Source organism: Engraulis encrasicolus, chromosome 17 (assembly GCF_034702125.1).
Source record: "Engraulis encrasicolus isolate BLACKSEA-1 chromosome 17, IST_EnEncr_1.0, whole genome shotgun sequence".
In the NCBI taxonomy this organism is placed as follows: Eukaryota; Metazoa; Chordata; class Actinopteri; order Clupeiformes; family Engraulidae; genus Engraulis; species Engraulis encrasicolus.
In genome coordinates this window covers 7,194,577-7,209,576 of record NC_085873.1, presented here as the reverse complement: position 1 = coordinate 7,209,576, position 15,000 = coordinate 7,194,577, and the positions used below count along the sequence as shown (strand labels likewise).

The following is a 15,000-nucleotide window of genomic DNA, read 5'->3' as shown; positions in this document are numbered from 1 at the left end:
TGTCTGTCTGTCTGTCTGTCTGTCTGTCTGTCTGGGACAATAACACAACCAATAATATCCTCTCCACCCCCCTGTGCTCCTCCTCTGCAGGTCTCTGGCGCTGGGGCAGCAGTACTCGTCGCTGGGCTCCCAGCCCATCCTCTGCAGCTCCATCCCCGGCCTGGTGCCCAAGCAGCTGCGCTTCTGCCGCAACTACATGGAGATCATGCCCAGCGTGGCGGAGGGGGTCAAGCTGGGCATCACCGAGTGCCAGCACCAGTTCAGGGGCCGGCGGTGGAACTGCACCACCATCAAGAACAACCTGGCCATCTTCGGACCCGTGCTGGACAAAGGTGAGGCAAAAGATTTGGTCATTGGAATTCGATGGTGGTGGCAAGCTTTTTTTTGTGAAAAAGGTAACATTTGTGAATGGGCAGCATTAAATCTGGATATGAACTACTACAAATAGTCTATTACACAGTGCACATATAAAACAAACAATTAGCTCACTAAACTATATGTATATTTACATGATAAATGAGGCCTGAAATACCCCAAAATAACAACTAATTTTTGATGTTTTTGAAGGTGAGACTTTGTAGGGAACTGTGGTTGAGACGTTGATGTTTCAAAATGTCTCTCCAAATGTGGGCTCCATGACGTTTCATAGAAGCATTATGGCATACACTGCCATTCAGTAGTGGTGATATTGTCTCAGCAGCACTAACATGGCGACAAACCTGGTCATCTTCAGACCAGTTGTGGAGAAGTTGTGGGACTGTGGTGGCCGAATGGATAGGGTAGTTGGTCTTGGGATGTATCAGAAAGTTGCTGGTTCGAATCTTGCTTCGTACCTATGCTGGACAAAGGTGTGTCAGTTAGGGCACACGCACGCACGCAAGCACGCACACACACGTTTGATGAAGGAGAGAAGTGCTGAATGAACATGTTTAAGGTGGTTCTCTCTCTCTCTCTCTCTCTCTCTCTCTCTCTCTCTCTCTCTCTCTCTCTCTCTCTCTCTCTCTCTCTCTCTCTCTCTCTCTCTCTCTCTCTCTCTCTCTATCTCTTCTTTCATTAGTTCACTATCTGAAATTTGGATTAAGCATGTATGCATACATCTTCGTTCTCGCTGGGGAATGGACTTCTTGTGATCCTGCCGCTCTCGCAGGAAATTATCTAAGTGCTTCACAGGGTCCGCATGGACCACTGTACCAGGGATTCTTTAAATATATAGAGATATGCCAACATAATAGGTTTCTATGGGCACCTAACGTGATCAGGTTCCGGTCTGCCTAAAGGTGCGTGTCATAATACTCCTACAATGAATAGAACAGTCCTTAGGTCTGCCTAAAGGGGGATTTCCCCCCCTCCCCCTTGCGACAGTAGAACCCGGAAACAATGGGCCAGCGAAACCTCGCTGTTATCTACTCTCTCTGACTGTACTCAAGATGCTGAGCTAGATTACACGGCGTATTGGGCAAGATCGCTGGCCGTGGTGCTGAAGTACTTCCACGGGCGAGAAATGTCTATGCAGTAATACATACATTCATACATACATATACATTCTCGAGCTCGGGAGAACGGGGCGCCACTGAGAGCTCCGGCAGTATCTGTGCCCACAGATATGAGCGAACTCTGAGCGGACACCCCCCAGTGGAAGATGATCAGAGAGCAATGGAGCAAGGTGAACTGGGAGGAAGCTAGGGCAAGACTCCTGACGAATCGATCGAACAGTGGTGGAAGGGAGGCGAACAGGGAGGAAGTGGGTGCGAGCGAAAAATAACATTTCTGACTGGAGACAGGTGAGCGGAGAATAAATGCTGTGTAGTTAATTAAGGAGCGTTCCAAATTTCAGTGCGCTGAATTCCACCGAATGATGGCAGAGCGGAGACTGAGATGACGCTAGTTAAATAGGCTGGCCTATCTTTTTGCACTTAATTCAGACGACATGCGAAACATGCGTTTGTCTCTCTCTCTTGTATTCTTTCCCTAGAAATGGGATTTGGTGGCCAGCTAAGGGAGGGCAGATCAGCACAGAATTGGACTTCAGGTCAAGGAAGAACCAACAGAACAGAAACCAGCAGCAAAGACTACGAAAAGAGCAAGAGGAAGGGAGGGAGACAGAATGAGAGAGAGGGGAAGGAAGCGAATGAATGAATAGTGCAACAGAAATTGCAAGAGAGAGTGTGAGAGAGAGACCAAGAAAGAAAATGATAGAAAGAAAGACAGAAAGGGGGCAGTAACAGACAGAAGAAAGAAAGAACGAAAGAAAGAAAAAAAGGCAGATAGAATGAACTTGTTGGAGAAAGACAGAGAATATGAATGAGTGAGGGGAAAACGGACAAGAGAGGATGAGACCAACAGATGAGGAGAAAGACAGACAAGGATAGAGAAAGAGAGAGAGAGACAGAGAGAGAGAGAGAGAGAGAGAGAGAGAGAGAGACAGAGAGAGAGAGAGAGAGAGAGAGAGAGAACGAAAAATCTAGAGAAAAGGAGGGATACAGAAGGCCAAACAAGATTACAAGCAAAAGAAAAGAAAAGAGGGTTTGGGGGAGGGGGGTGCTGAAGGGGGATGGAGGACGGAGGAGGGTGGTGGTTGGAGGCTGAGTTGAACCCAACCCCATACTGTGCATGAGGGCCAGCGAGAGGCATCTCTCTGTGTGTCCCTGGGCTCGGCGTCTCCCACGGACGGCCCATTCACACGCCCTTTTGACTCGGGCATGGAAACAGGGCTGAAAGGGAAGCTCCAGAAACCTCTTCTCTATGGCGAGGCGAAGCAGACAAGGTGCCGAGAGGAGGGGAGAGGAGAAGAGAGGAGAAGAGAGGAGAAGGGGGAAGCCAAGGGACAAGGGTGAGAGAGAGAGAGAGAGAGAGACAGACAGACAGACAGACAGACAGACAGACAGACAGACAGACAGACAGACAGAGAGACTGGGGAGAGAGACACGAGAGAGGAGAGGAGTCTTAGGTCCTGTCTTGGGCAGACAGCAACATGCACCCCAGGGCCACCTGGGCTCCTTAAGATGGTGGAAACAATGGCTGTCATGATGAAGGGCACAGGCATGTAAAACATGGGTTGGTTGGTTTCAATATGTAATCTCCCGTCCTCCCTTGTGCTCGTGGCCTCGTGATGAGGTCACAAGACGACAGAAAATGAATCTGGCAAAAGCTCAATTCAAAGGTCATTTTCCTCATTTGCGATCGGAATGTTGAATGGGGGAAAGTCCCCCAAATTTTTGCCTATGCTGATGGTGGAGAAACTTTCTTTTCTCCACGAAGGTAGGGTGTCAGTGAAGCGCAAGGCGCAAGGCACAAGCACAAGTCGAGGACAGGAGTTTGGATAATGCAACGGACCCCATATTCTATACGTCTATGTCAAGAGTCCATGACTCTGTTGAACTCAGCTGTAACCAAACAGACGCCTTCTTGTGAGAGGCTTAGATAAATGTACGTAAGGGCACTTTCGTAGTAGGTACTCTATGTTGGCCTATTGTTTGATTGACTGTTTCTGCACTAGTCAGAAAAAAATTGCTAGAAGGCAGCAAACAGAAAGCAGCGTATAATGGATTGACTGTACCTGATTCTGCTGTGGTTTTTTTTATCAAATTTGGTCGTTTTCTTTCAAGGTTTTTTGTTTTTTTCAGTAACAACAACATCTAAATCTCATTATGAACAATGGACTAACAGGTGTAACCGACTATGTAATACCATGTGCTAATGTTGTAGGCCTACGTATACATAATAAATGCACTTCTGCTTTTGCTTTGCCCACCTTTCAAAGAGAGAGATAGGGAGAGAGAAAGAAAGACATTAAAAAGAGAGAGAAATTGAGAGAAACAGAGTGAGAGATGGACGGAGAAAGAACATGCATCACGTGCAACGAGGGAGAGAAGGGAATGGAGAGAAGACAGGACGCAGGGCAGAGGGGTGAGGGGGTGTAGGGGTTTTGGGATCCAAGGGGGTACAGAGGGCGTCTGAGGGGCCTTTTTGTGGTTCTTGGTTTGAGTCAGAGGGGATGAGAGAGGGGAGGTGGGGGTGGGTATTTTCGGGGAAAAGCCATGTTTGGATGCGCCTGATCATCCTCACAAAGCAATGTTAGCCAAATTGTGTGTGTGTGTGTGTGTGTGTGTGTGTGTGTGTGTGTGTGTGTGTGTGTGTGTGTGTGTGTGTGTGTGTGTGTGTGTGTGTGTGTGTGTGTGTGTGTGTGTGTGTGTGTGTGTGTGTGTGTGTGTGTGTGTGTGTGTGTGTGTGTGTGACAGCAGGAGAAGACCTTGGAACGGGGGTGTAAGGATGGATGAGGAGAGATGAGACAGTGTGTGTGTGGGGGGGGGGGGGTATGTGCAGGGGGGGTGCATGGTTCCTTTGGGGAGTGCCAGCCTTAAGCTCTGGTGTGATCAGTGTGTGTGTTTGTGTGTATGTGTGTGATTTTTTTTCGTGTTTGCGTGAGCGTTTGCGTGAGCGTTTGCGTGCGTGCGTGCGTGTATCTGTGCATGTGTGTATATGTGTGTGCGCTATGTTGTGTTGTGTTGTGTTGCGTTGGGGTTCTTAGGGAGAGCTGGCTGGAGCTGGCTGGGGGTGCAGGGCTGCCCCTTTGTGTGCGTAATACAGTGTGACACCGGGCAGACAAAAGGCGGATTCATATGGGCACAGCAGGTAGCAAGGAGAGGCAGAGAGGCACCCCCGGCCCGTTGGCCACCCGCCAGAGCTCCCCTCACAGGGGCACCAGGAGGCTCACAGGCCCCTGTTGTGGTGGTGGAGGTGGTGGAGGCCAACCCTGCTGGGACTGCCAGCCCATGGGCCTGGGGCCTGGGGACTGTGGACCTGGGACTGGGGACTGGGGACTTAATGGACCTCAAAACCATAGTTGTTTAGCCAGTTAGCAACTTTGGTAGTTGTTGATGGGAAATTGCAGTACAAACAACAAAGAAGCTAATGTAGTTAGCCACTATGGTTTTGAGAAATACACCCCAGAGTTGTATACATAAGAAGTAGCCCTACAATTACACATGTAATTACAACACTAGTGGTATGATATTGCAAAGTTGAGACCATGTGATATACCACTAGTGTTGTAATTACACCTGTGAGAGTACTTCTACTGTACTTAATACAACTCTGCTAGGGACTGAGGACAGGGATGTCCTCTTGCTTTCTAGAGACACATAAACTGCTGAGTGTGTGTGTGTGTGTGTGTGTGTGTGTGTGTGTGTGTGTGTGTGTGTGTGTGTGTGTGTGTGTGTGTGTGTGTGTGTGTGTGTGTGTGTGTGTGTGTGTGCGCGCACGTGTGTGTGTGTGTGTGTGTGTGTGTGTGTGTGTGTGTGTGTGTGTGTGTGTGTGTGTGTGTGTGTGTGTGTGTGTGTGTGTGTGTGTGTGTGTGCGTTTGTGTGCGTTTGTGTGTGTGTGTGTGTCTGTGTGTGTGTGCTTGGCTGTGTTTTGCCAAACTGTCCGCAAAGGTGTTCCGGTGTCCTCACGCAACCATCTGAGACATATGAAAGTCAGAATCGAACGAATGAGCCAATCAGGCGTGGGATTTTCCATAGATGGGCGGCGATATGGCTGGCATTCTCAGCTGCATCATGGGTCGAGTTCAATGTGAGTGGCTGAAGTGGCACATCATTAAAGATGAAATACAGATTGTTTATCTCCAATCACATGCAAGGATGTCGTTTGTGGGGGATGCCCAGATGGTATCGTGAAGACAAAGATGAAACATACCAGCTGGGAAGAGTCAGGTTAGGTCACAAGGGCTCATGTGCTATAACTGTGAGCAGAGGCGATTCTAGGATCAGATGGGGCCCCAAGCGCAAATGCAAAATAATAATAACATTTGAACCAAAATCCCCACTACTGTGGTAAAGTGTGGGCTGTTGTCCACTACCTAGGGGCTAGGGGGCCCCAAGCGGCTGCCTGCCTTGCCTGGTGGCAAGATGCGCCTCTGACTGTGAGCAGTTCACTAGTAAGAACTTTAGATATTGTATACAGTAGCTGGGGCGAGAACTAGAGCCGCTGGCATGCTTCTGGTTGGCCTGAAAACAGCAGAGATGTCAAAAGTGAAAGGAAAAAAAAGAACCTGGTTCCTTCCAACACAAGTAGTCCAACTTATCCCAGTAAACAGCAGACCTGTGTACTTGTCATATGATCAGCTGACTGCACTGGTTGTATCAAATTTGTTGTGGCTTCTTGTTGGGTTTTTAGCGTTTCTCACTAATAACACAGCCTGGCCCTACCGTGGTACCGTAGATGGTAGGGCACTTGACTGCTACGTGGCTGACCCGCGTTCAATTCCGGCCCGGGTCTCTTGCCGACCCTCCCCACCTCTCTCTCCCAACTCCTTTCCTGTCTCTCTCAACTGTCCTGTCACAACAATTAAAGGGACACTGTGTGAGATTTTTAGTTGTGCATTTCCAGAAGCCATGCTACCCATTCACTAATGTTACCTTTTTCATGAATACTTACCACCACCATCAAATTCTAAGTATTCATTATGACTGGAAAAATAGCACTTTTCATACGTGAAAAAGGGGATCTTATCCATGGTCCGCCATTTTTAATTTCCAGAAATAGCCATTTTTAGCTGTAAAAAATGACTGTACTTGGGCCATACTAGAAAATACAACTTAATTACGTAGTAAACTTTCATGAAAAGATCAAATTTGGCAATAGGCAACCCAGTTTCAATGAGCAGCATAGCTGCAGTACCTTTTTTGACCATTTCCTGCACAGTGTACCTTTAAGTCGCAGAAGACCAAAAAATATCTTTGAAAAATGTAATAACACAATCTATCTACCTCATTGGGTAAAATGGAGTAACTGGTGGAACAGCTCTATAGTATCGTGTGCGAGTATTGTTCCTACTCCATGCATTTACTTTTATTTTTGACACCACTGGAAGACAGCTAGTGTGGGGAATGGGATGCGGGACCTGAGGGCAGGAGTGGATTCCTTTCTTCTACTGTAGCCCCCTCTCCTCTGTAGTGGGTGATCATTGCCCTCTGCGTCTTCCCCTAGTTTCATTCACAGCTAAAGGTGCTCTTCCAACACATACAAACTCGTAAAGAACTGTGTGTGTGTGCATGTTCGTGTGCGCGCATGCGTGCGTGGGCGGGCCTGCGTGTGTCCGTGTTTGTTTGTATGTGTGTGTGTGTGTGTGTGTGTGTGTGTGTGTGTGTGTGTGCGTGTGTGTGTGTGTGTGTGTGTGCGTGCATGATACAGAGTATGTACTTTAATTGCATTTCAGTTGACAATGTGTCTGTGCATGTGGGTGAGTGTATGTACTTTGGTTTTATTTTTCCCACAGCTCCCCCGGGACACAATTAGACAAAAATGAGAAGTGCGGAGAGAGGAGAGAAAACACACACACACACACACACACACACACACACACACACACACACACACACACACACACACACACACACACACACACACACACACACACACACACACACACACACACAGAGACACACACACACACACACACACACACACACACACACACACACACACACACACACACACACACACACACACACACGCACACACACACACACACAGCAAAACAAATAGTTGAGGTCGATATCATGTCTCTGGCTTGGACTGTTATATCTGCTCTAGACACACACACACACACACACACACACACACACACACACACACACACACACACACACACACACACACACACACACACACACACACACACACACACACACACACACACACACACACACACTTTATGTAGAAGTTCCCATCGTTAACATGATGGTAGCCTGAAAGAGGATTGGGTGACACATATCAAAGCCTGCCAAGGCAGTGTGTCTGTGTGTGTGTGTGTGTGTGTGTGTGTGTGTGTGTGTGTGTGTGTGTGTGTGTGTGTGTGTGTGTGTGTGTGTGTGTGTGTGTGTGTGTGTGCGTGTGTGTGTGTGTGTGTGTGTGTGTGTGCGAGCACATGCGCATGCGCACACACTTGTGTGGATCTGTGCGTCCTTGCGTGCGTGCGTCTGTGCTTGTGGGTGTGTGAATGCATACGTGTGTTTGCGTCTCAAATTTCACAGGCATGTCATCAGCTGAGCTATTACGTCAGCTAGTGAACACAGAAGATCTTTCTATACACTCGCCTCAAAAAGAGTTGTCGCCTATCCATCTGTTTGGAATAACAGCTAATAACCTGACTTTCAATTAATCACTTGGCTTCAAAAGTCACTCATATGAAAGCTACAACCCTCCCGAATGACAATGTATGTACAAAAATAAATTTCATGCACCAACGAAAGATTGACCCTTTATTGAACACAGACAGGCAGATTTTGACAAGACAAAAGTTTTGTCGCCTATCGAACATAATGTGAAAATGAGCAGATAAGTCACTTCAAAACACTTCAAATACGCAGATTGGGTGTCATACTTAATCACTGAATCACTCTCACCTCTCCAGAAAATCAACTTTAGCCTTAGGTGTATGTTTAGGGTCATTGTAATCATGGAAAGCAACACAATGAAAATCAATGGAGTTCAATGAGAGATGGTGACATATTCGCTATTCGTAGAGCAATACATGTTTAACTTCATGATTTAATCAATGTTAAAAGCCCTCAAACACCTGCAGCATGCATGCAGCTCCTCATAAGAGCTGTATCTGTACCATGTTTCACTTTATGCACCATTTCTCTTTTTTCATATTCTTCATCTCCAACACCATATAGTTTTGATGCTATCAGTTCTAAAATGGTTGATCTTGGGATCTTGACTTCAGAGTATGAGTCCCATTAGACTTCATTTTTGTCAGAATTAGGCTTGACATACTCTTGGTTGGCTTTTTTGAGACAGGGCAGTGGGAGAGACTTCTTTGGTGTTAAAGGTGAAGAATTTGGAATAAATACATGGTGCCTAAAGTCAAACATGGGAGGGATACAGCTCTTATGTGGAGCTGCATGCATGCTGCTGGTGTGTGAGGGCTTTTATCATTGATTACATCATGAAGTTAAAAATGTATTGCTCTACGAATAGCAAATATGTCACCACCTCTCATTGAACTCCATTGATTTTCATTGTGTTGCTTTCCAGGATTACAATGACCCTAAACATACACCTAAGGCCAAAGCTGATTTTCTGGAGAGGTGTGAGTGAATCAGTGATTAAGTATGACACCCGATCTGCGTATTTGAAGTGTTTTGAAGTGACTTATCTGCTCATTTTCACATTATGTTCGATAGGCGACACAACTTTTGTCTTGTCAAAATCTGCCCTGTCTGTGTTCATTAAAGGGTCAATCTTTCGTTGGTGCATGAAATTTATTTTTGTTCATTCATTTTCATTCGAGAGGGTTGTAGCGTTCATATGAGTGACTTCTGAAGCCAAGTGATTAATTGAAAGTCAGTTTATTAGCTGTTATTCCAAACAGATTGGTAGGCGACAACTCTTTTGGAGGCGAGTGTAGAAGACAACATAAGAGAAAAAAGGAGAATCAAAAGGGCCTTAAGAGAAAAAAAGGGATGGCTATATGGATGGATGGATGGATGGAGGGATAGATAGACAGATAGAGGTGATTCTACTTTTTAAAAAAAACAACAAAAAAACAGGATATTTCTCTCCATCTTTCAAAAGGCAGATCTATACCCTAAACAAATCTAGCTGTAAGCAAACCATGACAACGTAGATGTTTGTTGGGTCATCTAGGTCACAAGTAACTTGACTCATGTCACAGTTGGTTAGTTTGGACCGTAGATATTATGATATTGCAGGTACATTTCAGTAGCAGCGTTTCTCAAGATCTGTATGCTTCTAGAAAAGTTTCACAAGTATTACCTTTCAAAAGCAATACCTTTCCCGAGCAAATAACCCACAAACAGAAGCTGGACAACTTTGAACCTGTTTAGTGTAGAGATTTTTTGGCCTTCGTTTACACATAGGCAGAGTTTTAGAATGCGTATTCCAAAACTCTGGGTTTACAAATATCCAATTTAGGGGGGTAAAAAGTATTTGTATCAGTTTTTATTTTCATACACATCTTGTTCACACGTAAATCGATAAAAAAAATCTATTTGCACGAATGCACAAATGCATTTTAAAAAATATCCACATAAGTGTAACCAGCATCTTCAAGTTGCCGGTACTGGCAGTGCCACTATGGTAGCCTTTCTCAACGTGGGCTGTACAGCCTCCCAGGGGGCGTTGGGGAGCCTTAGGAGGGTGTTGAGAAAGACACACACACACACACACACACACACACACACACACACACACACACACACACACACACACACACACACACACACAAACATACACACACACACACACACACACACACACACACACACACACACACACACACACACACACACACACGCTTCCTTCAGGCAGCAGAGAGAGATGGCGTGGGATGGGGATGGCGATGGCGATGGCAATGGGGTAGCCTAGAGTAGCGCACAGAGGCAAGCGAGTGCTGTGAGTAAGTGTGCAGTGATTGAGAAACAATGGTGTCCGGTTACATAATACTCTGTCGCGTTCAAAGCAGGCGTAATACCATCTCTCAACACATGCCTCCAGACAAGGGCAAGCACACTGACATGCACACACACACACACCCACACACAAGTGCGCACACACGCAGACGCGCACACACACACACACACACACACACACACACACACACACACACACACACAAACACACACACACACAAACACACACACACACACACACACACACTCGCTGCTGGTGTTCGAAAGTGGCCTAAGGGGGCTTTTGAGGAGGGAGGGGAAAGGTGCGAGAGGGAAAGAGAGAAAGAGGGGAGAGAGAAAGAGAAAGACATGAAAAGAGAGACAGAGGAGGAGGGAAAGAAAAGAAAGTGTAACATTCCTGAAACACAATCCCCAAGAGAAGACTGCTGTGCATCTCCCAACACACACACACACACGCACGCGCATGCACGCACGCACGCACGCACGCACACGCACACGCACGCACGCACACACACACACAGCTCGTGACAGGGCCAACAAGCGATTGGTGTGTGTGCGCGCGTGTGTGTGCGTACATGGGGGGGTAGGGGGACATCGCTAAACAGGGCCGAGGTGGCGAGTGTGTGTGGAGAGAGGCAGCCAAACGTGCTCAGTTACACCGCAGCACACGATCACTGGTTCCAAAACTCATCAGGGAAAAGCGATACCCCTCCCCTGAAGGTATATGCCGTTGCAAAGCAAACACAGCACAGCGAAGCACATGGAGAGAGCTCGGGCAGAAACGAGAAAGAGAGCGACGGACAAAGAGCAAGAGAAAGAAAAGAAAGAGATAAAGAGAATGAAGGAGGCAGGCGAGCAAGCAAAGAAGACTCTCCATTTCTCGTCTTTTTTTCGGCCCTCTTTTATGTGCGAGGCGGCTGTGGGCGACAGAGCTTTATGTCACTGTGAAGTAGTCGTGTCATCGTATCGTTAAGATGGGTTTTTATGCGGTTAAATCTGTAAAAGTGTAACATACGGTAGTGGGACAATGCCGTCACCACATCTGAATGTGTTCCTATTCTGAGGCAACAGATAGGCTTGTTCTCACATAGATTTTTTCTTTCTTTCTCTCTATCTCTATCTCTCTCTTATGCTAAATGTATGCTTTTAATCACTTGACTGTAACTTGTTTGAACTGGTGACATTGATGTAATAGATTGTTAAATGTCCTTCTTTCTGTCTTTATTTCTTTCTCTGTCTATCTGCATGTCTTTCTCTCTCTCTCTCTCTCTCTCTCTCTCTCTCTCTCTCTCTCTCTCTCTCCACCTCTTCCTCTAGCCACGAGGGAGTCGGCGTTCGTCCATGCGATTGCGTCGGCCGGAGTGGCGTACGCGGTGACGCGTTCTTGTGCAGAAGGCACGTCCACCATGTGTGGCTGCGACGCCCACCACAAGGGCCCGCCGGGGGAGGGGTGGAAGTGGGGCGGCTGCAGCGAGGACGCCGAGTTCGGGGTGCTGGTGTCGCGGGAGTTCGCCGACGCCCGAGAAAACCGGCCGGATGCGCGCTCAGCCATGAACCGACACAACAACGAAGCTGGACGTTCGGTAAGACAACACAAGATATATTACTTACATTACATTTAGCAGACACAACAACATGAAATATATTACTTACATTACATTTAGCAGACATTTTCGTTCATCCATGCAGACGGATGGTAAGACAAAATAAATATATTACGTTACATTTAGCAGATGTAACTGATGCCGACTAGCAGAGTGTGGCATGAAACGTATGTAAACCTCCCTCGCGAAGCCTCATACAGTATCAGCAGCGCTACGCTAGCGGACTGGCCCTTCAACTCGAAGTCCCATGCCCGAACTGGAGCGTTGACTAGGAGGTGGCAGGTTGAAGTGCCAGACTGTGCAGCAACACCTCAGGTACCACACAGACACTTTCATCCATCCAGACGGATGGTAAGACAACTCGAAATACATTGCACTACATGTTGGTGCTGGTTACACGTACATAGAATTTTTTAAATGCGAATATTATTTTATCCGTTTACATGTTAATATGGCATGTGGATAAAAATAAAAGTATTGAGATTTGACACGAGCATTATAAAGCTTAAGGGAGGCCAAAACCAATGCGTTTTCAAAAATATACACATATAAACAGCTTCTAAGCAGACACGTGCATGCAGATGGTTGTATGTAAGTCAACATTCAAGGCAGAAAATCCATTCGCGAGCTAGAATGATACCAACACAAAAGACAAAGACGTCATCGTTTAACAACATTGAAAACATGAATGTTAGTCATTAAAAATGGTATTTAAGGAAATCAATCAATCATTATTTCAAAAGCGCACACACAAAAACAAACTGTCCAAGCAGAAAACAACGTTTAGGAGAGGCAAACCTCAAGAATGTGAATGCAAAAAAAGGGATTTGAAATGTATTTGACGTTCAGGCATGATCTATGTGCCTGCTGACACACATGGGTGAGCAGCCATGCTGGGCTTGTGACACTGGTATGCATAGCCTGTGGAGACATCATAGCTGCTTGGCCTACACCTGAAACCAGGGATTAAGACACATAATTGAAGCAAGGATAGGCTTGCGTTGCCAGTGAGGAAAACTGCGGTTCAAACTAAGTATGACCTCACAGGAGATGAAGCCAGCTCTTAAGATGACTAGTAGGTCCCATAAATCTTGTTTATTTTTTCAAATTATTCTTTTTATTTGTCCCTATATTAATTTATTGCACATTCCAAACATCATTCAAATCCAGTGAAGGCTAACGTGGGCAAACTTTAACACCGCAGCTAAAACATATGGTAAATCCTAGTAAAAATTGCAGTGGTAATTGAACACGTAGCCGAAATAAATGATAGAAGTCCGCAACACTGTTAATGCTCTCAGTGATTTATTTGCATGCTTTGTTTTGTCCGGCACCTGTGCCACTGATGTGCGCGCATGTATACCTAATTGAACACGTAGCCCCTTAATGCACACTGTACCATCTGAGGCACGCTGTAATAGTCATTGAAAGGTTAATTACCATAGTATTACTCTACTATGACATAACACAGTGCATTTAGTAATGCACTACGACTCAGCCATTGCCATTCTGGTAACAACAAATTTATAACACAGTGTTTTAACAGGGTAAAGAGTCAATTTAAGATCTTTGTATTTCAGGTAAAGGACCCGTGGGCAATAATGTCCCATTTATCATCTTTTTAAAATTTTATTTTATTTTTTATTTTCATCACATTTTTGGTGTCACTTCCTTGTCTAAACCTGATGGGTGATGGCAGAGAGGTGTGTTATTATTAGTTATTATATGGTAGTTAAACCTTCAACTGCGCACTAATGCAATCTCAAACAAGGCAGCGTAGCAAGAAAAAGACAAAAAGAAGAAAAAGCCATCTGTCTTGCCATCTGTCATGCCAAGCTTAAAGGTACACTGTGGAATATTTTTAGTAGTCTACTTCCAGAATTCATGCTGCCCATTCACAAATGTTACCTTTTTGACAAATACTAACTAACCACCATCAACAAATTCTAAGTATTCGTTATGACTTGGAAACGTGTGCGTCTCATACATGAAACAGGGGGTCTTCTCCATGTGAGCCATTTTAAATTTCCAGGAATAGACATTTTTAGCTGCAAAATGTCTTGCACTTTGGTCATACTAGTAAATATTAGTCTATTGCTTAATAAATATTCATGAAAAGATCAAACTTGGTCATAGGCAGAGCATTTTCAACAAGCAGCATAGCTGCAATGCCTACTCTGGCCACAATCCTGCACAGTGCACCTTCAGTGTGATAACACTGCATCATTAACCTTAATGAAACAATGGACAATAACACATTATTGTTTATACTTTTCTTTTCCTTCCTTTTCTCTTTCTTTCTTCCTCCTGTCTTTCATGAAGGGGGCTGCCACTTGCTCACTGCACCTCACAAAACTTGCAGGAATTGCTTGTGTGTATACAGTGTGTGTGTGTGTGTGTGTGTGTGTGTGTGTGTGTGTGTGTGTGTGTGTGTGTGTGTGTGTGTGTGTGTGTGTGTGTGTGTGTGTGTGTGTGTGTGTGTGTGTGTGTGTGTGTGCAAAAGTGTGCGTGCATCCGTGCGTGTCTGTGTGTCACACCTTTAAAAATGCTGAAAAAAAACCAAGCATTTCATTTTAAATGAGGGGGCAATTACCACCGGCTGAAAGGGCCTGGTTTCTCATGCCGCTCATAGCTTGCATCCTTTCCAGCTTCCGTAACAAACCTACCATGTACGTGTGTGAGGTCATGAGGTGTGTGTGTGTGTGTGTGTGTGTGTGTGTGTGTGTGTGTGTGTGTGCGCGTGTGCGTGTGTGCAAGAAAAGAAATAGCCGAAAATGGTGTGAGGTGTGTGTGTGGGCGGGCAGGGGCATGATGTGGTGTTGTGAGGTGGAACAGGGTGATGTGATGTGGGCTGGGGTGATGGGATTTGGAGAGTCACTGGGGTTTGTTAAGGCTTAGGTGTGTGCGTGCGTGTGTGCGCATGTGCGTGTGTGTGTGTGCGTCAGTGTCGAGAGAGA

The 15,000-nt window shown here is 45.8% G+C and overlaps 1 protein-coding gene across 1 annotated transcript in view; it reads left to right on the top strand.

Annotated features, from left to right (window-relative positions):
* wnt3 (wingless-type MMTV integration site family, member 3) overlaps window positions 1-15,000 on the top strand; it is a 58,514-nt gene that overhangs the window by 39,882 nt on the left and 3,632 nt on the right. Inside the window, exons 2-3 of the mRNA XM_063221113.1 lie at window positions 91-332; window positions 11,757-12,022. Of these exons, the coding sequence (XP_063077183.1) occupies window positions 91-332; window positions 11,757-12,022 (508 nt within the window). The remainder of the gene's footprint in view (window positions 1-90; window positions 333-11,756; window positions 12,023-15,000) is intronic.